The 20,437-nt window shown below is 33.5% G+C and overlaps 2 protein-coding genes across 3 annotated transcripts; one reads left to right on the top strand and one right to left on the bottom strand.

Moving 5' to 3' along the window:
* The first annotated feature begins 1,782 nt into the window (after positions 1-1,782).
* On the top strand, positions 1,783-3,141 carry LOC111374684. The gene is made up of 4 exons (XM_022997395.1): positions 1,783-1,974; positions 2,061-2,264; positions 2,343-2,558; positions 2,657-3,141. Exons 1-4 carry the CDS (start codon positions 1,972-1,974, stop codon positions 2,870-2,872), a joined length of 639 nt encoding a protein of 212 aa, XP_022853163.1. The 5' UTR covers positions 1,783-1,971; the 3' UTR covers positions 2,873-3,141.
* Positions 3,142-10,292: 7,151 nt separating this feature from the next.
* LOC111374683 (WEB family protein At3g02930, chloroplastic-like) lies at positions 10,293-17,070 on the bottom strand. 2 transcript variants are annotated; one of them, XM_022997394.1, is made up of 4 exons: positions 16,905-17,070; positions 16,436-16,640; positions 14,377-16,159; positions 10,293-11,072 (listed from the first exon to the last, which is right to left on the bottom strand). In XM_022997394.1, the coding sequence occupies exons 1-4, from the start codon at positions 16,919-16,921 to the stop codon at positions 10,543-10,545; spliced, it is 2,535 nt and encodes an 844-aa protein (XP_022853162.1). In that variant the 5' UTR covers positions 16,922-17,070; the 3' UTR covers positions 10,293-10,542. The 2 variants fall into 2 exon arrangements, with proteins under 2 accessions (XP_022853162.1, XP_022853161.1); XM_022997393.1 differs by lacking the exon at positions 10,293-11,072 and having other exon boundaries at positions 13,597-16,159.
* Positions 17,071-20,437: the final 3,367 nt, after the last annotated feature.

Below are 20,437 nucleotides of genomic sequence, written 5' to 3'. Positions count from 1 at the left end.
TTTTCAATGATTATTAATTGAACCATAAAATATTTACAATATAAATCTAAGTCGCAGATTGACTTTTCAACGGCAAATTCTTTAATAAAATAATATTACATGTATATTCAATTCAATTTTTTTTTAAGGATAATGCTATGTAGCCCCACTGGGGTTATAACTCTAGTTTAAGTTATACTAGATGATAAGTTGTATGAAAGGTAAAATCAAATGACTTATTTAATTCCATCTATCATTTAATATCATATTAACGCCATCTAAACTAGGAGTATAACCTCAGTGAGGCGAAATATCAATATTCTATTTATTAATAATATATTGTTCATCAATCTATTATTTTAAAATGTATATTTTTATTTTTATTTTTAATTTAATGGGGGGCTCAAACAATGCTTTAGATATTTGTAGGAAATAGTTCTTTACCTTTTAAGGATAAACAAGGAACTCGAAAATGTTAACGAATTAGAAAAACGAACGAAAACAAAGGCCACTAGACAATGACGAGGCAAAGCTCGTGTAATGCGATGAGAACCGCTCATATCATCTAATTTTATATTCCCAGATGTGTTATTTTAGTGCCACAACCCAACCCCCGAGTGGCCAAATTCAACAAGGAACTTATATTATTATACAAGTAAATTTCATATGTAGTCCTCAATTAATGAAAATTGAGTAATTGATAATCATATCTTAATGAATTATGATCACTAAATGAATGTTTGGGAAGTGTTTAATATTAAATAAAAATTAGTGATGTATAAATGAGTATCACCGTGGGAGTCAACGAAATGTGTCGATAAAAAATTGTTTGAATGTTATAAATATGAGCCAAATATAATGCTTGTTTGGTATGGACTTTGATAATTAATTTTTTTATATTTAGAGATAAAGTGAGTCCTACCTGTGAGAGAAGAATTCAAAAATGAAGACTGAAATAGTGAAATAACGGTAAAAAAATTTGATTTTAGTTGACTTAAAATCTAAACCAAACAAGCTCATAAGCTTTGTTACGTGCTAATTCAAATAATATTATGTATAACTACTTGTCTAAGTTATAAAAATGCATTACAGTTTATTATATAGAGCCGGTTTGAGCCACATTATTTGTAGAATGAGAATGAAAAATAGAGCCGTTACGAGCCTCGTACAAGAGATAGAAATTCAAAAATGGTGGCTTGATGTGATGAATAACGATCATATTTTTCATTTTAATGAGGTAAAAATGGGGCTCAAATAAGACCATAATGAAGTTGTGGAGTTCATTGTCATCTAAATTGGTGCTACACATAGCATTACTATGCTAATTTACAATTATCATTAAAGTATTAAAATAAAAAAATACAATTTTAAATATTTTAACTTAAAAGAAATTGCTATAATTCTCAATTTTTCTTTTTCTGTTATTCATTAGAAAGTTTAGCTGACAATATTTATTTGTCATCTTAAAAGTAATTGTGCATATCTTGTTTGATATGTCAAATCAATTATTGTCGAATTTTGCTATTTGTACATAAAAAAGGAAAATAAATAATTACATATATGACGTGGAGGGAAAATTGAATAAAAAAGTTTTGTCACCTTAATATTCATAGATTCAATTACTATTATTTATTGTATGACTGTCAACTAAGTAAATTCTCATTAACTTCGAGGATGATAGGTGGAAATTTTGAAATTAAATTAAAGTTGAGGGACTCGATGAAGATTTGCTTAAAGTTGAGTGACCGTGAATTAAAATTTCCCAGAAGTAAATACGTCAGTTCCATAAATTATTGGTTTGGGTTCGATTGTGGAGTTTCCGAGTCAGTTAGATAAGCACAAACCATTCCTCCACTGACCCACTGCAATACTATACTATACTATACTATACTAAAGAAACTTCCTCTTATTTCCTCTCAATCTTCTTCTCTTCTCTATTTTCCGTGCCTGTTTAATTTCCCAAAAGTCGAAGCCCATCAGTTCCAAAAAATCATGGTTTGTTCAGTATATGTGTATATAATTTGATTGATTATGATGACTCTTGTGTTTTATTGATCTGAAAACTGAAATGTTTGGAATAGGGTGAATTTGGAGGTGAATATGAAGATGATTATAGCAAGTGGCCGGGGTGGCTCCGTCCACTTCTGCAGACGAGTTTCTTTCGTCAATGCAAGGTTCATGCCAGTGCTCACAGGAGCGAATGTAATATGTTTTGTTTGGACTGTAAGAACGGAGCACTCTGTTCCCTCTGCCTCAATTTCCACGAAGACCATCGAGCTATTCAGGTACCCAATCAATCAATAAATCAACAAAACCCTTTCTAGTTTTAGTATTGGCGAATTAATTTGTTGCTGTGATGGCAGATTAGGAGGTCATCGTACCATGATGTGATAAGGGTTTCTGAGATTCAAAAGTATTTGGACATAACAGGGGTTCAGACCTACATTATCAACAGTGCCAAAATCGTTTTTCTGAACGAACGCCCTCAGCCACGGCCTGGTAAAGGCGTCACCAATACTTGCCGAGTCTGTGAACGCGGCCTCCTCGATTCCTTTTCTTTCTGCTCCCTTGGCTGCAAGGTATCATTTATTTGTTTATTCACCTGTTTTCTTTTTTGTGAAAAACGATTCATCTCCCGGCCCCTATGAATCTATGATGTGTTTGATGAAATGATCAGGTTGCGGGGACATCGAATAAGTTTGAAAAGAAGAAGAAAATGTGGGAGTGGGAGGAATCCATAGACGGTGGTGGTACAAAAAGGCACAATAAACAGATGAAGAACAAAATACAGAGTTTTAGTCCATCAACGCCCCCTCAGAGTTGGTCAAGTGGAAAAAGGAGGAAGGGAATTCCTCACAGAGCTCCAACCGGAGGAATTATTATAGAATACTAATAATGGGTGCTGAGCTTTGTCAATGGAAGCCGGTGCCGGAATTTCTTTCAATCTCAAGAGGTCAAAGCTAGCGTTCTGTATATTAATTAATACTTATGTGTATAACAGAGGTATGGTATGGGAAATACATAAATAAATAAAGTTAGAAACGAATATGTAAATATATACATACTAGTGTGGTTTTCATAAATAAAATTACTAGGGTTTGCACTTCTGAATATGATACTTTGAGGACCAGTTTGGACATTATGAAAGTGAATGGTTGATTATTTGGTATTTTCCTTTTACATACAAACAATTTAGAGTAAACGATAAACGCAGAATTGGGAAAGAGAGAAAATATGGAGGGGTGGAACGATAAGCACTAAATGGGTGTATTTCCAAATAGAAAGAAGGGTTTTTTTACATGTACATCGGGTTTGTCGACCTCTCACAAGTGGTGGATCTGCAGCAAATAAATTGTGGGTCCCCCTCTTGTGAAGGATCGGTAGTACAAATACAAAAATCCTAGAAAGAAAGAGGGATGAATCAGCAGTTATTTTGATTGATGGTGTGACTGGAAGCCAAGGAAAGGATATTTCTTGTGACTTGTGAGCTGATAGCTACGGTTACCACTGGTTTTTTGTTTTAATGTACGTTTCAAAATTCCTATCGTGGCTAGTGCTTGGGCCGATGATGATTTTCAAGTTTCAAACAACAAAACAAAATAATGGGATACGTATATGATGATATTCTTGAAACAATTAACCAGTTGTTTAGGTAACCCTATATAATTAAGAGGCAATTACAAAAAATATCTATTTTGACATAATCATTTGTAAAAATATCCAAAAAATGTCAATGTCCATTTTACCAATTATTTGGACTAGAGTACCTTTAAGTGGCTTTTATGAGAAGTTACATTAAAATGACGTTCTCGACATTTCAAATATCGTTTTTAATATTTGAATCTGTTTATATTTCAAAAGAACACATGTCAAATCAAAATATTAAATATTTTCTACATTTCAAACGTTGTTCTCGACATATTAAATGTCTAGAATGACATTTGATTTCCGAACATGACATTTCTCTACGATTTAAATGTTGTTCTAGACATTTCTGTGTATAGCATTAATTGTTATTTGATGTGTGCAATATGAAATTATTTATTCTTTCATTAAGGGTAAAATAGAAAATTTAGTATCAAATTTGGCCATTTTTACAAAGATTATCAAAAGTCGTCATTTTTTAATGTAAAATTGGACATTTTTACAAATGCCCCTATAATTAATGGGTTCAATGAAATGACTCGTTTGATTCAATAAAACTTAACTCCTGTTTGATAATCATTTTTTGGGAAGAATGAGTCCGTTTGGTACGAATTAAAATCTAATTTTAATCAAAATCAAAATCAAACAATTAATATTAACCACGTCCTTCGTGGGTCTCACAACTATTTAACCACGTATTTAAAATACCTCATCACAATCTACTAAAATATCTAATTTTAATCCCTACCAAACACCATATGAGTTTTTGAATTAAATTTTTTTGATAATGATTGGTATAAATTTATGAAAAAAAATTAGATTTACGTGATGTATATTTTATTGTGAGAATCTATGATTGAAAATGAATATAATAAAAAAATAATTTTGCAAGAATGGTTGTTAAACAAAAGTTTACTGTCATCTAAACCAGTATTATTTAACACTATTAGTATTGGTTGTGACGAATGCAACTTACGAGGGTTCATTTCATTTTTCGTCACTGAACTTTTAATGAAGTTTAATTAGGTCACACAACTTAATTCATATAATCAGATCATTGAAATTTAATTTACTTATAATGTTGGTCATTTCATTAGTCCCTATCAGTATAGTGTTCTGATTCTACCCTCTCTTTCGTTTTCAAGTAATTGTAAAGATGAAATTTGGATGAAAAGAAAACGAATTCCAGAGAATTGAATTGCTCAGAAATTGTTTTCCTGGAAATTGTAAATTATTGGGTTTGATTGATATAATTTTCCACATGGAAAATATTAATATTGAAATAAAAGTGTAATTTTGTCTCTGTTTGGCTTTGTTTTAAATAAAAATTGTTAATTTAAGGGATGAAATTTACTGGTATTGGAGATGAATTTGTTTCCATTGCCAAAAATAAAAAATAATATATATTTTGATGTTCGTTTGACTTTGTTTTACATGAAAAATTGTCAATTAAAGGGAAATATTTTTTTACAATAATTCTTAGAATTTGTTTTCATACACACAAAAAAAAAAAAAAAAAAAAAAAAAAAAAAAAAAAAAAAAAAAAAAAAAAAGAAAGAAAGAAAGAAACGTTAACTACCTGGAAAATCAATTCTCACCAAAAGCTAGAAAACTGCAACTCCCAAGAAATTCAAGAACTTAATTTCCATGGAAAATCTAACACTATCAAACACACAAAAGTTGAAAATTGGCATTCTAATTCCAGTCCTTAGAAAATTGGTGCCTATCAAACGGTGCCTTAAAATGTTTTCAAATTCTACCTCCAATACATGAGTAGGTGTCATATTTACTAGAAAACATGAGATTGCTTGCTTAAAATTTTAAAGTTGCATACGATTGTGACGTCGAGTTTAGGGAAGGTAACTAACAAAGTGATTAATATTAAAAGTAAATTTAATTTTAGCTATTCATTGATTAAGACAAATTAAAGTTGGGTAACCCATTGAACTTTGAGTTGAAATCTAGTGGCCAAATATGAAATTAACTTTATATGTGATGTTTCTCACACCTTCACCATCATCAATCTCATCTAGAAATCACATTAATTCGATTATTTTAAAATAAATAAAGACACAAATGTGTAATTGGAAGTGTGGAGATATCAATTTATTCGAATATATGGTGCGTGTGCGATTATTTATTGTTATGTCTTTCCCTACGAGACAGGTTATGTAATAACCAACTACATAAAAGATTACGTAAGGTCCAGACTCTACTCCACATCGTTATTTCTACATGTATTTTTTTAAGCCATTAGGTCATGTCGTTAGATGTCTTTCTCAAAATACTATTGTTATTCAAGGGATGCATCACCTATTTGCTACAGTATATATCCGAGGCAATGACATCTGCTACAACCCTCGTCTCGACCAAGTTGCACAAAATACTGTATGAAATAATTGATGTGATAGATCTACATCAGCGATGCTTAGTTAGACCACCACTTTTCAACCCATATTCAGACTATAAAAACCACAAGTCTATGATGACTAAGGATTAAAAGTAGAAGAAGAAAAAATGAAATTTAATTTAACTGGGACTAAATGTGCAGTTAACATATATGTAGAAAAAAGAAAAATTGACCTTTGGGTATTGCCGAACTCAAGTCAACACTCATTTTTATATTTAATTTAGTATGTTGGTTGGTTGGTCCAGTGGGTCCCACCACTTAACCAACTTGGTAGACTCCACTTGTCAACTAAATATTGAGTATTTAAAATGGGAAAATACTATTAACAGTCATAATAAAGTAGGAAGAGGTTACAACCGTCATAACTGCAGCTGCCATATCTCTTTATAATTAGGTCGCCCATACCACCAATATTTTTTTTTTTTTTTTATATCCAGGTATCCCAACTTACACTAGACTAAATCCTGGACCCTCAATACCCTTGCACCTAGAACCTTGGAGGGGGTAAATCACAGGTTATGCCTCAACTGGATCACAGGTTCCCCCCATTGCCTGTACACTTCTGCGCACAAGAGACCCTCCTCCACAGTGATTGCTCCATACCAAATATTTGATCGCAGGTTCCCATCAGGAATCGAACTCTCCACCTTGCCGTTGGAAGCAAGACAATGTTGATTGATCCACCAGTTGAGCTGTGCCCGGGGGGCCCATACCACCAATATTTCACTCTATGACTTGTGTTATTTTATCTAATTATATGAAAAAACATAGGAAAGTGCTACATGTATATAATGATCTATATAATAGTGTTCATAATTATACGTGGCACTGGATCCAACCTTTAATTCAAATTTCAAACTTGCACATCAATAATCAAATGATTGCCACATTATATTATGGACACCATTATGTGCAATAATTATGTACAAATAAAATTTTCCAAAAACATATTACTTGTCAGGTATTTCGCTTCCCATGCCATGCTTTAGCCCCGTTTGGCCCCCATTTTGTAGAATTGAAAATAGGTGGAATAGTATTTTTTTTTTTTTTTAAATGAGTGATTGAAAAAAAATGAAATTTTTTTATTTGAGTATAATATTATTTTATGGAAGGTTGTGTGATTGAAAATAAGAGAGAAAAATGAAATGTAATGTAATGAAAATTAATGGAGGCCAAACGGGGTTTAATCCTTTTAGTCCTTTACGGAGTCATCCTTCTGAGCTAGGCTTGAATCAATTGCAACAAAAGAAAAGAGGAAATCCCTGAAACTCAAAAATTACTTTTAACAAAAATAAATAAAAAAATTTCACATTCCAACACTTTTAGTATTACAAGCAACTCAAAATCAACAACTTTGATTTCAATGTCAATATTTGATTCCTTTCGCACTTTTAACTTTCTGGTTCATTGAAAGAACGGCAAATAGACAAACGAATGTTACAAATTTGACGCTATTATTGAAAAAGACATATGGAAATTTTGTACAATCCATCATGCACCTTCCCTCTACTCTATGCCCTACAAAATACAACATCTGTAAGATCAGATTGCAGATGTAAATTGGTAAATGGTCATGCATTGTTGTGAGCCAAATAATTTTCATTTTTATGCCTATGTTTCAATAAATTTAATAATTTCAATTACACGTTCATAATTATTATTTATTTATGGAAAAAATTCAAAAGTCAAATGTTAAGTGTCAGAAATTCAATTTTCAAGTTGCAAGTTTCAAAATACAAAACTCAAGTATTAACTAATTAATTAAAAATATTTTTTAATTAAATTTAATAAGGTCACAATTATACAATTAATAGTTATGTATACACAATTATAAGTCACTACTTTTTATTGGTCACATATTGTCAAATTAATTGGTTACAAATTATTTCGATGTCACAAATAAAATTTTTTATTGGCATGTAAAGACAATGTTCGACAGCGTCGTGCGTAGAGCTACCACCTCTTCTTGTGACCACAACCAACAGATCTGCCAATCAATCCCGAAATCGACGCGACGTTGCATTGACAAACTACAAAAATAAGTTGGCATCGAAGCTCCTTCGTCGAGTTCTCAGTCGGCCGGTGTAGATCCTTCGTCGCGCGATTGCCAGAGTTTGAATAAGTCGTCGACGTAGAAGAGAGAGAACGGAAAGAAAACAAGAGAGAGAAGGGAAAGAGGTAGAGATGAGAAAGAAGAAAAATGATTTAGGGTTAAGATTTGTATTATATTGATACTAGATTTGTGAATAAATAAAACTCCACCGTTGAATTTTGAATTATCATCTTTAAATCCCTGGAATTACGTAATTTTCACTTTATTTATAATCCATAATTTCATGGGACCAAGTTACGAATAATTTCAGTCAAATACAGACGAATAAGTCGAAAATTCTAACTTAGACGACGGCAGAGACACGTTTACCAGTCAATCCATTTGAAATTGTCCACCCAATTTTGTAAGTTTCATAGAGTCTGTTAAACTGCTATATGACAAACAAAATAAACTGTTCCACCTAAATAAAAGTTAATCGTGGACTCAACCAATCCCCACGGCATTTCTAATGCGATATACTCTCTCCGTCCCATTAAAATACACATATTTCTTTTTTCACATGAACTAAGAAAATTTAATTAACATAGTTGAAATAATAAATTTTACTATCATTTTTCCTAATATACCCTTATATCAATACAATCAATATTCAAGGTAATTAAATTATATTTATGATAAAAAAAATACATTAAATAGGGGAAAAATAATATGTTAACTACTCTTTCAAATAAGAAACGGGATTATAATTTGGGAATGACGAAAAAGGAAAATAAAACTATCTTTATGGGACGAAAGTAGTATCGGGTAAGGATTTTAAAAAGATTGCTGAAAGCTAAATGTACGTTTTCTAGGTAAATTTCATTTCGGTCATAGAATTCTCAGCAAAACTTCAATTGGGTCACTGAAGTTTAATTTGTACAAATTAGTAATTAAATTTCAATTTAGTTTCAAATTTTACACATGCATCACCTTCCTTCTGCTGAAAAATTAAAAAAATAGAAAATAAAATAAATAATAATAATAATAATAATAATAATAATAATAATAATAATAATAATAATAATAATAATAATTGGCTGGCATACAGACGATGTTCTACATCATTGCTGCATAGCATACCAATTAATAAAAAACCACATAATAAATGTGTAAAAAAAATTACATATTTTGATCTTTTAATCTAGAGACTTTAAATGATCCTCATTTTACAATTTTTGCTTCTAAGGTATCTTATAGAGATTACGTGAAAGATTGGTTATGATACTACTGAATAATTTCTGTCGAATTGAAAGATTGTGCAATAAAACGTAATACAACGATGAAATTTGAAACTAGATTAAAATTTCACGAGAGCAATAGCCTTTTGTTTTGATATTATCAACCCCACCCCCTCTCAAGCTTGGCGATTCAAACCAAGCTTCGGGGAAACTGTCATGATAATGCAAGTTGTTTAGGAGATCTATATCTCTTACAAAATGGTAATTTATTTCGCAGGCATGGAAAACTGGATTGTGTGCTATCTAAAGGGTGCTCTTGTTGTCACAAAAAAGGTGTTGGAGCCTGTTCTAGTTTAAGATTGAGTTCTTGGAAGAGATAAAGTAGCCATTAAACTTGACAATGGTTGTAACCATTGAGCAGATTCAGCTTTGGCACTTGAACTATAAATAGTTGGCTGTTTCTTCGATACACAACTGATGCAATTAACGGATATTTGGGCAGCCAACTAAGTCGACACCAAAAAAAATCAGCGATAGAGATGACTTTGAGAAGTCCAAAAGAGTGCCTTTGACGCAGCAACGTATACATTGATGGATGGAGATGATTGAGCTTTGCAACAAAGAAAACCATTGAGACCATAAATAGACTTGTGAAGTAAAAACTGTTCCATTTATAGTATCTGATGTAGGTGGACATTTAAAAAGGCATTCTTAATGTAAAGTTACATGAGAGGACAATTGAAGGAGCCAGCAAAAGATGTAATTGGGACAATGGTTGTTGGTTTAGCAACAAGACTCAAAGTCACCAAAACATGGAATTTGACTGCAGACTTTGATATGATCAGAAATTCCATACTCTTCTCAAAATTTTGTGCAATAGACCACCTATTTAGATATGATTACAACACATTTTTATTAATTTGTTGGGCATGTGAAAGGGGAGGGAAGAGAAAGAAAGAAAGCAAAGCTCAAAACAAGAAAAGTAAAGTAACCTTCAACACAATATATATAATTAATACACCAAACAACTTAATTTTAATTCACAACATGGCTATTAGCATCTACAGAGTTAGAAAAAGGATCTAAAGACAACACAGGCCTTTTCATATTTAGACCCAGAAAGGATAAAAAATGAAGGAAAAAGCATGGATCAACCATATCCAAGTGCGACATAGAAGCTAGAATACCTTCGTACTCTACTGGTCAGACACAAAACGGGCTATACATAGCTTGCTCTATTACTTGTGGTTGCCTGTGCCCTTCTTCTTTAGAAGGCTTCCAAATTTATGAAGCAAAGGTTTCTTCTTCTTCTGACTTTGCTGTTTTGAAGGTGAGGTTCCACCATTTTCATGATTTTCTGTTGACAATGATCCATTGATCTGGTCACAGTTGTCACCACCCTCCATCTTCGAGTCCAGCTCCTCCTCGAAGGATTCATGCTCTGGTCCTCCATCAGGAGAGAAGTCTTTTTCCTCAATCTTGCAGCTCTCCCACATCTTAAAATTGCCGCCTGCAGATTCATCACATTCCTTTTCTCTGTTCTCATATTCAGATAGTTTTCCATTCAAATTCTCAACTTCTTTATTAGCCTGATCTGACATGTCAATAAAGTCCTTATTTAATTCATAAGGATTTTCCTTTACAGGTTGCTCACTTTGTTGAGGTTGAAGCTCAATCATAGGCTTCACTTCTCTTGCACCATTCTGCTCCGAAAATTCCACAACTTTCGGGAGCATATCGTAATCTTTCTCACAGTCTGTCAGCCCACCATTATCCTCTATAATAATAATAATAATAATAATAATAATAATAATAATAATAATAATAATTGGCTGGCATACAGACGATGTTCTACATCATTGCTGCATAGCATACCAATTAATAAAAAACCACATAATAAATGTGTTAAAAAAATTTCATATTTTGATCTTTTAATCGAAAGACTTTACATAATCCTCATTTTAAAATTTTTGCTTCTAAGGTATCTTATAGAGATTACGTGAAAGATTGGTTATGATACTACTGAATAATTTCTGTCGAATTGAAAGATTGTGCAATAAAACGTAATACAACGATGAAATTTGAAACTAGATTAAAATTTCACGAGAGCAATAGCCTTTTGTTTTGATATTATCAACCCCACCCCCTCTCAAGCTTGGCGATTCAAACCAAGCTTCGGGGAAACTGTCATGATAATGCAAGTTGTTTAGGAGATCTATATCTCTTACAAAATGGTAATTTATTTCGCAGGCATGGAAAACTGGAGCCTGTTCTAGTTTAAGATTGAGTTCTTGGAAGAGATAAAGTAGCCATTAAACTTGGCAATGGTTGTAACCATTGAGCAGATTCAGCTTTGGCACTTGAACTATAAATAGTTGGCTGTTTCTTCGATGCACAACTGATGCAATTCGCTCCTAAGAAGACACTGGTTTAATGGATATTTGGGCAGGCAACTAAGTCGACACCAAAAAAAATCAGCGATAGAGATGACTTTGAGAAGTCCAAAAGAGTGCCTTTGACGCAGCAACGTATACATTGATGGATGGAGATGATTGAGCTTTGCAACAAAGAAAACCATTGAGACCATAAATAGACTTGTGAAGTAAAAACTGTTCCATTTATAGTATCTGATGTAGGTGGGCATTTAAAAAGGCATTCTTAATGTAAAGTTCCATGAGAGGACAATTGAAGGAGACAGCAAAAGAAGTAATTAGGAGAATGGTTGTTGGTTTAGCAACAAGACTCAAAGTCACCAAAACATGGAATTTGACTGCAGACTTTGATATGATCAGAAATTCCATACTCTTCTCAAAATTTTGTGCAATAGACCACCTATTTAGATATGATTACAACACATTTTTATTAATTTGTTGGGCATGTGAAAGGGGAGGGAAGAGAAAGAAAGAAAGCAAAGCTCAAAACAAGAAAAGTAAAGTAACCTTCAACACAATATATATAATTAATACACCAAACAACTTAATTTTAATTCACAACATGGCTATTAGCATCTACAGAGTTAGAAAAAGGATCTAAAGACAACACAGGCCTTTTCATATTTAGACCCAGAAAGGATAAAAAATGAAGGAAAAAGCATGGATCAACCATATCCAAGTGCGACATAGAAGCTAGAATACCTTCGTACTCTACTGGTCAGACACAAAACGGGCTATACATAGCTTGCTCTATTACTTGTGGTTGCCTGTGCCCTTCTTCTTTAGAAGGCTTCCAAATTTATGAAGCAAAGGTTTCTTCTTCTTCTGACTTTGCTGTTTTGAAGGTGAGGTTCCACCATTTTCATGATTTTCTGTTGACAATGATCCATTGATCTGGTCACAGTTGTCACCACCCTCCATCTTCGAGTCCAGCTCCTCCTCGAAGGATTCATGCTCTGGTCCTCCATCAGGAGAGAAGTCTTTTTCCTCAATCTTGCAGCTCTCCCACATCTTAAAATTGCCGCCTGCAGATTCATCACATTCCTTTTCTCTGTTCTCATATTCAGATAGTTTTCCATTCAAATTCTCAACTTCTTTATTAGCCTGATCCGACATGTCAATAAAGTCCTTATTTAATCTATTTCGCAGGCATGGAAAACTGGATTGTGTGCTATCTAAAGGGTGCTCTTGTTGTCACAAAAAAGGTGTTGGAGCCTGTTCTAGTTTAAGATTGAGTTCTTGGAAGAGATAAAGTAGCCATTAAACTTGGCAATGGTTGTAACCATTGAGCAGATTCAGCTTTGGCACTTGAACTATAAATAGTTGGCTGTTTCTTCGATACACAACTGATGCAATTAACGGATATTTGGGCAGCCAACTAAGTCGACACCAAAAAAAATCAGCGATAGAGATGACTTTGAGAAGTCCAAAAGAGTGCCTTTGACGCAGCAACGTATACATTGATGGATGGAGATGATTGAGCTTTGCAACAAAGAAAACCATTGAGACCATAAATAGACTTGTGAAGTAAAAACTGTTCCATTTATAGTATCTGATGTAGGTGGGCATTTAAAAAGGCATTCTTAATGTAAAGTTCCATGAGAGGACAATTGAAGGAGACAGCAAAAGAAGTAATTAGGAGAATGGTTGTTGGTTTAGCAACAAGACTCAAAGTCACCAAAACATGGAATTTGACTGCAGACTTTGATATGATCAGAAATTCCATACTCTTCTCAAAATTTTGTGCAATAGACCACCTATTTAGATATGATTACAACACATTTTTATTAATTTGTTGGGCATGTGAAAGGGGAGGGAAGAGAAAGAAAGAAAGCAAAGCTCAAAACAAGAAAAGTAAAGTAACCTTCAACACAATATATATAATTAATACACCAAACAACTTAATTTTAATTCACAACATGGCTATTAGCATCTACAGAGTTAGAAAAAGGATCTAAAGACAACACAGGCCTTTTCATATTTAGACCCAGAAAGGATAAAAAATGAAGGAAAAAGCATGGATCAACCATATCCAAGTGCGACATAGAAGCTAGAATACCTTCGTACTCTACTGGTCAGACACAAAACGGGCTATACATAGCTTGCTCTATTACTTGTGGTTGCCTGTGCCCTTCTTCTTTAGAAGGCTTCCAAATTTATGAAGCAAAGGTTTCTTCTTCTTCTGACTTTGCTGTTTTGAAGGTGAGGTTCCACCATTTTCATGATTTTCTGTTGACAATGATCCATTGATCTGGTCACAGTTGTCACCACCCTCCATCTTCGAGTCCAGCTCCTCCTCGAAGGATTCATGCTCTGGTCCTCCATCAGGAGAGAAGTCTTTTTCCTCAATCTTGCAGCTCTCCCACATCTTAAAATTGCCGCCTGCAGATTCATCACATTCCTTTTCTCTGTTCTCATATTCAGATAGTTTTCCATTCAAATTCTCAACTTCTTTATTAGCCTGATCCGACATGTCAATAAAGTCCTTATTTAATCCATAAGGATTTTCCTTTACAGGTTGCTCACTTTGTTGAGGTTGAAGCTCAATCATAGGCTTCACTTCTCTTGCACCATTCTGCTCCGAAAATTCCACAACTTTCGGGAGCATATCGTAATCTTTCTCACAGTCTGTCAGCCCACCATTATCCTCTGATTGCTTCTTAGCCAAAGCTTCTTCAAGCAACTTGGACAACTCGTCAACCTTTTTTATAGAAGCAGCTTCTCTAGATCGAAGCTCCTCATTCTCCTGAAGGATATTCTGCAATTCATTCTCTTTATCCATTACATTTTCCTTCAGTCTCATCCTCTCGTCCTTTGATACGCCCAGGACTTCCTTCAGATAAATCACCTCCGATGCAGCATCCTCAAGGGAATTCTTCAAGTGATCTTCTTCTATCCTTGACGCACAAGCTTCTTCCTCTGCCACTTTTAGCAAATTAACCAGCCTGCTTATTTCTTTTTCTTTAGAAGAGTTGTCGTCTTCAGTTTTCTTCACACAGTTAGTCAAATGAATTTCTTTCTGCTCCCACTCAGCCTTCATATTCTGGTACTCTTGCTTTGACTGTTCGACAGAATTAGTCAGAATGTCAATCTCTTGTTTCGCAGCATCAAGCATGGTCTCGTATTTCTCTTTTGTTGCTTTCACAATCATATTCAGATCATCTATTCGAGTTTCATAATTTCCACGCTCAACTTCAAAAGATAATAGCTTTTCTCTGGCCTCCCTTGCTTCTGAAGAAACTTCATGTAAGGCTGATGCCAAACTTTCCATTGCCTTCTTGCCTTTTTCTTCTTCATCCCTGGAATTTCCCAACTCGTTTATAAGTCTTTCTTTCTCTTCTAACAGAGACTGTAAACTGTCAGCTGCAAGTTTCTCATTGTTTAAGGCCTGAGTCTTCTCCTCCTTTACAGTTTCAAGCTCAGAAGTAAGAGATTCAACCTTCTTTGCCATTTCAGAAGCTTCTTCCTTGGCCTGTTGAAGAAGACATTCTGATTCCTCAAGATCACCGTTATGCCTTCCAATTGAGATTTCCAGTAAAGCCACCTTTTCTTTAAGGGATATGATTTCAGATTCTGCAACATGCAATGAATCATTACTTCCTTCAAGTTGTTTCATGACTGATTCAAGAGATTCCGATGCAGTTCTTTCCAAGTGCTTTGCTTCCTCCACCTGCACTTCTAACTCCTCCACCCTCGTCTGCCACTCCTCTACTAAATTACATGCATATGATTCAGCCATTTTTGCAGCCTCCAGATCCACATTAAGCTGCTCTAAGGTAACCTCATTTTCCGACAGTTTCTCTTCATAGCCCCTGGTCTTTTCGAGTTCTAGTCTCAGAAATTCTATCTCCAATTTCAATTTCTCCACTATTTTATTATTTTCATTAGCTTCCATTTCAAGCCTTGAATCAAGCATGGATTTCAAGCGGATTAACTCTGCAGAAAGAATTTCCACTTTTTCTGAATGAATCTCTGCAATCTTAGTTGCATCATTAGCACGACCGAGAGCCTGGTTTTTGGCATCAGATGTCATGGCCAGTTCTTGCTTCACCTTTTGCAGCTCCTGAGTGGCAGAGAGAAGAGTAGCCACATCCAAAGCATGCTGGTTTCGCACTGCCATAAGCTCTTCCCGCCATTCATCTTCCTTCTTCTGAGCAGCTTCAATGCCTGCCTGTTCCATCTCAACGGTTCGGAACTTTTCAATCTCAGCATCCTCTTCAGCTCGCTTTTGAGCCAGCAAAGCCTCCCTGAGCTTCTCATTTGCTTCCTCGGTCAATCTCTGGGCTTCCTTGAGCTCGTCAAGTGCTTGTGCTTTTTCCTTCTCAACCAAAACCAACTTCTCCTTGGCCTTCCTAAGATCTTCCAGAGCAAGATTTAATTCTGCCTGAAGTTCTGACGGCTTCAATATCCGAGTTGCTTTTTTCTGACCAAAAAAGATCAATAAACAATTCCAGATAAAAACGCAAGTATTTCAGATGTTCATCGTTTCTAAGTAAATTGATTTCATGGGAAATTTCATCTTTAGGTAAAAGACCGGCTTTAATTCCGGTGTTATACTATTGAATAAAATATCACAAACATATCTTCTCATCCAGCTACCAACACGCTTGAATTCTTGCTTCTTATCACCAACTACTGAAACCATACAAGCAATTTGAAAATACAATTCCAAGTTACAAAAGAAATAGCAGAAACTTACATCAGGTGGGATAGTGAACTTGGGAGACCGTCGGTCCAGTGTAGGCTTCGAAGGAACGGATCTAGGAGACCGATCAACTGAAAAGCGAGAACTTTGCTGCAGTGGAGAGGGTGAATCAACTTCAGATTTAGAAATTCCCCTGCTGGGCTTGCTCACCCGAGGAGTAGCTGGTGATGCTTTTTTGTTGGGAGTCTCAGATAAAGATCTATGAAAATGAGAAAATCGTAACTAGTCTGCGCAAAATATATCAAAGCCCATAAATCATATCTACGAAAACCTCCAATGCCGTGATATATTTTGAAATTGCTACTGAAATCAGGGATTGAGTGAAATAACATAAAAAATCAAGAATTAAGGCATAAAACTCAATGAAATTCGAACCCCATCAACAAGAAAAAAAAGGCCAAAAAGCGGTAGATAGAAAAAACAAAAAAAGCCCAAGAAAACCTGAGATGAGATTTTCACTTACCTGGATTTGGTAGACATGGTTGGAGAGAAAGTTGGAAGATGAGAGCGTTATGAATGGGTTGCCGCTAAAATGCTGACAACATTTGTATAGTGTACGAGAATGTTTGGTTTTTCTTGGGATATTCCACGATGTTTATTCTTATACCATATACTATAGACAGCAGTAGCAGAGTAGGAACCAGTAAGTGATTGATTCAACATGGGTGATTATATTCACCACTTTTTTTAAAAATTAAAAATATGTAACATTGTAATTATATTAAGCCCATGTTTGAGTCCATTTTGGGAAAAAGATATATATTTTTGAATAATGATTTTTTTAGAGAATACATGGTTAAAGCAAAAACAAAAAATAAAGTTACGTGTAAAATTATTTTATTGAATAATGTATGATTAAAAATGAATTTTGAAAAATGATGCTCACAAGGACTAAATATCATTAATCTTTATTATTATCACTCTTATACCGTTATTTTTTTCATTATATTTTTACTTTTAACATTTTGTTAATGAAAAAATATTGTCCTTAATCATGATTTTGTCTAAAAATACTATTACTATGCTTTAAAATAAGGGTCAATAATTAATTGTATTTTTGGATTATTATTATTATTGCTTATTTAAAACTACAAAATTATAATAATAATAATAATAATAATAATAATAATAATAATAATAATAAGTCTTTTTAATTTATCTTAAAGAAAATTTTGGAGGAGAACCATAATTAGGAACAATTTATGTTAATTTGAGAATAAGATCGATAGAAAAAATTTGAGACATCAATGTAATAAATGTGTAAAATTTATGAATTTTCCTTACAATTAAAACTTAGTATGAAAACTATGAATATATTTAGGGTAATTATATTCACACCACAATTTTTATTTATTGCTCCACATTTTAATTGTACTTAAGATTCTTAATATTTGTTAATTATAACATTTATGCTCCTAACAATTTTTCATGTCATTCTTATTCTCAAATTTCTCATTAGTTTATATATTATATATTTGATGCAGTTTTATGTTCAAAAATCCATTGAAATAATGTAAAAGAACCTATTTTTTCATCATATTTTAAAAAAAAAAAAAAAGTGCAAAATTTTTTTTTCTCTCATTTCAAGGCGTGAAAATAAAATATTTTGATATAAATTATCATTAAGTACGAGACGTACTAATTAATAGAAAGTTAAATATAAGAATTAGACGAAAAAAAGTTAAGAAAATAATTGTTACAAATCAAATTAAAATTGTGGCAGTAAACCACGCATATATTTAACCATTCAACATTTGGGTTGCTTACATTTAAATTACAGAAGTAGCCCTGTTGGAAGAGTTAAATTACAAAAGCTAAAACCCTCCAAAAACAGTGTCAGTCAGAGACAGATGGTCGGACAAGGAAAGAGCAGTGATTCTAATCTGATGCTGCTTTTCTTTCGGTTTCAAAGAAAGAAAAAAAAAAAAACTTTAAACGCTATAACATTTATTAATTAATCATTTTGGTCCTTTTATTATCATATCTAAATATAAAAATGGAGAGTTAACCTAACCTTTTTGAAAAATTAGACTGAACTTCCTAACTAGTTTTGACATTAAACTGTGTGAATCTAGATTTCGTATTAGACCCTTGAGCTTTAAGTCGAGTAAAAACCGCTCTACAATTTTATTGTCTAATGTCCATCAGGTGTAACCCATATTCACATATTTTCAAAATAAGTTGAAGATCTCGAACCTCGATTTAAAAGTTGGAGAGCCAAAACCCACAACATTGAGTACTACAATCCTAATTTCCCAAATTAAAATCCAAATATATTCATCTAATTTAATTTAGCCCATGTTTATCATCCTTCTAAAATTTAAGTTGTTTGCTACAAGATCATTTTTCACTACACAATCACACAATAAAATATTTTACAAATAAACCAATAAAGTTTTCTTACCTTTTGGTAATATATTTTTCAGAAAATACTATTCAATGACTCTTTATTCTCAAATAAATTCTATTAAATAGGCCCAAAAAACCGAGGGATGGAGTGGTACTATGAATTGAAGATGACAGGGCAACAAAACTGACATGTTAGTTGCATATGTCGTAACTTGAATAAAATCAGTATATACTTAATTATTAATTCCTCGTTTGGTAGCAATTTTTTACCCCAAAAAATCAATTTTTTGACAGTTATTTCACTATTTCAACTATCATTTTTTATTTTTTTACTCACAAGTGGGACCTACTTTTCTCTCTAATAATCAAAAAATCAATTCTCATAATCACTATGGAAGAGTCTAAATTGGATGAGACTTCTAATATCTACATGCCTCATTCTTACTTAAATTACACCCCTCTTGTTTTTTTATTGATATATTTGATTCAAAAAATTTTGACCTAATCATATTTTACCAAATCAGTATGTACACACAGATCTATAAATGGTGATGTACATATAACACAACCAAATTTTAAAAGTGCAGCAGTGTGCACATGGATGGAGGAATGGATATATATCAAATGGACACAAAGGTGGGGACAGTGTGATTAAGACAAGGTGTACTGATACATATGGAGAGCATGTTACTTGTATGCCAGCTTCAACCAGAAGCAGTGAGGATCATCAGCTGCTATATTTGTACAGGTATTGAGCAACGAAAACAAGTCTCATGACCAAAATCTATATTAGACCACAATACTATGTTCCTATATTATAATAGTAGCTTAACTCAACTGATTTACGATAAAAATGCTAAAATAGTTTTAGTTCCATATATCTAACATGGACTTTTAATAAGTAATAACACCTTAATAATTCATAACAATATGGCACCTGGTTTTACTCACAAAAAAGGATTCAAGATAACATTTTTCACTGGCCATGGTTGGCTCTTCATTGTATCTGTTGGTGGAGTGGGCAAAACACCTGGACTTCTACCAAGTGAGAATTACATTTTGGTGAGCAGGGTGATCATATATTAGGAAAATGCCCTGTGTACTGGGAATTTCTCACAGAGGTTCTACAAGTTAATCACATTTGGTGGCCCCATGTGAATATATTATTGAGTTGGGCTTCACTGTTGTGTACATCCTATGAAATGTCTGTAGGAATTTTCTATGTAACTATAGCACCGTTCTAGATATTATTAGATAATATCACAAAATATTGTCAATCCCCCGGACACATGGGCAAACCCACATGGGTCATGTGGGGTCAATGACCCCACTTTTTTTTTTTCCCAAAAAATTGCAATTGTTTTCTTCACGGTTCACTTTGACGCGTTCATTTCGGAATGTCAAACGAAGTCAAAATATTACATTATTAAAACCATTTCGAAGTGCTCACAGCCTAATTTTTCGCTTATTAATGGACGTGAAATAGCCAACCATAGCAAAAGTTACAGCGCGTCAAAGTCGATCATTCCAAACTAGTATTTCTAGAATTAAGATAATAGTTAATTTTATAAATTCGTGGGCAATCGTACTCTAGCCGAATACACAAATCGCCTACGTTGAGATGTCAAACGAGCCTGCTCGGCTCGT

This window comes from Olea europaea, unplaced genomic scaffold (assembly GCF_002742605.1).
Source record: "Olea europaea var. sylvestris unplaced genomic scaffold, O_europaea_v1 scaffold1276, whole genome shotgun sequence".
NCBI classification, from domain to species: domain Eukaryota; kingdom Viridiplantae; phylum Streptophyta; class Magnoliopsida; order Lamiales; family Oleaceae; genus Olea; species Olea europaea.
The sequence above is the reverse complement of the archived record's forward strand: the minus strand, read 5'-3'. Positions and strand labels throughout refer to the sequence as shown.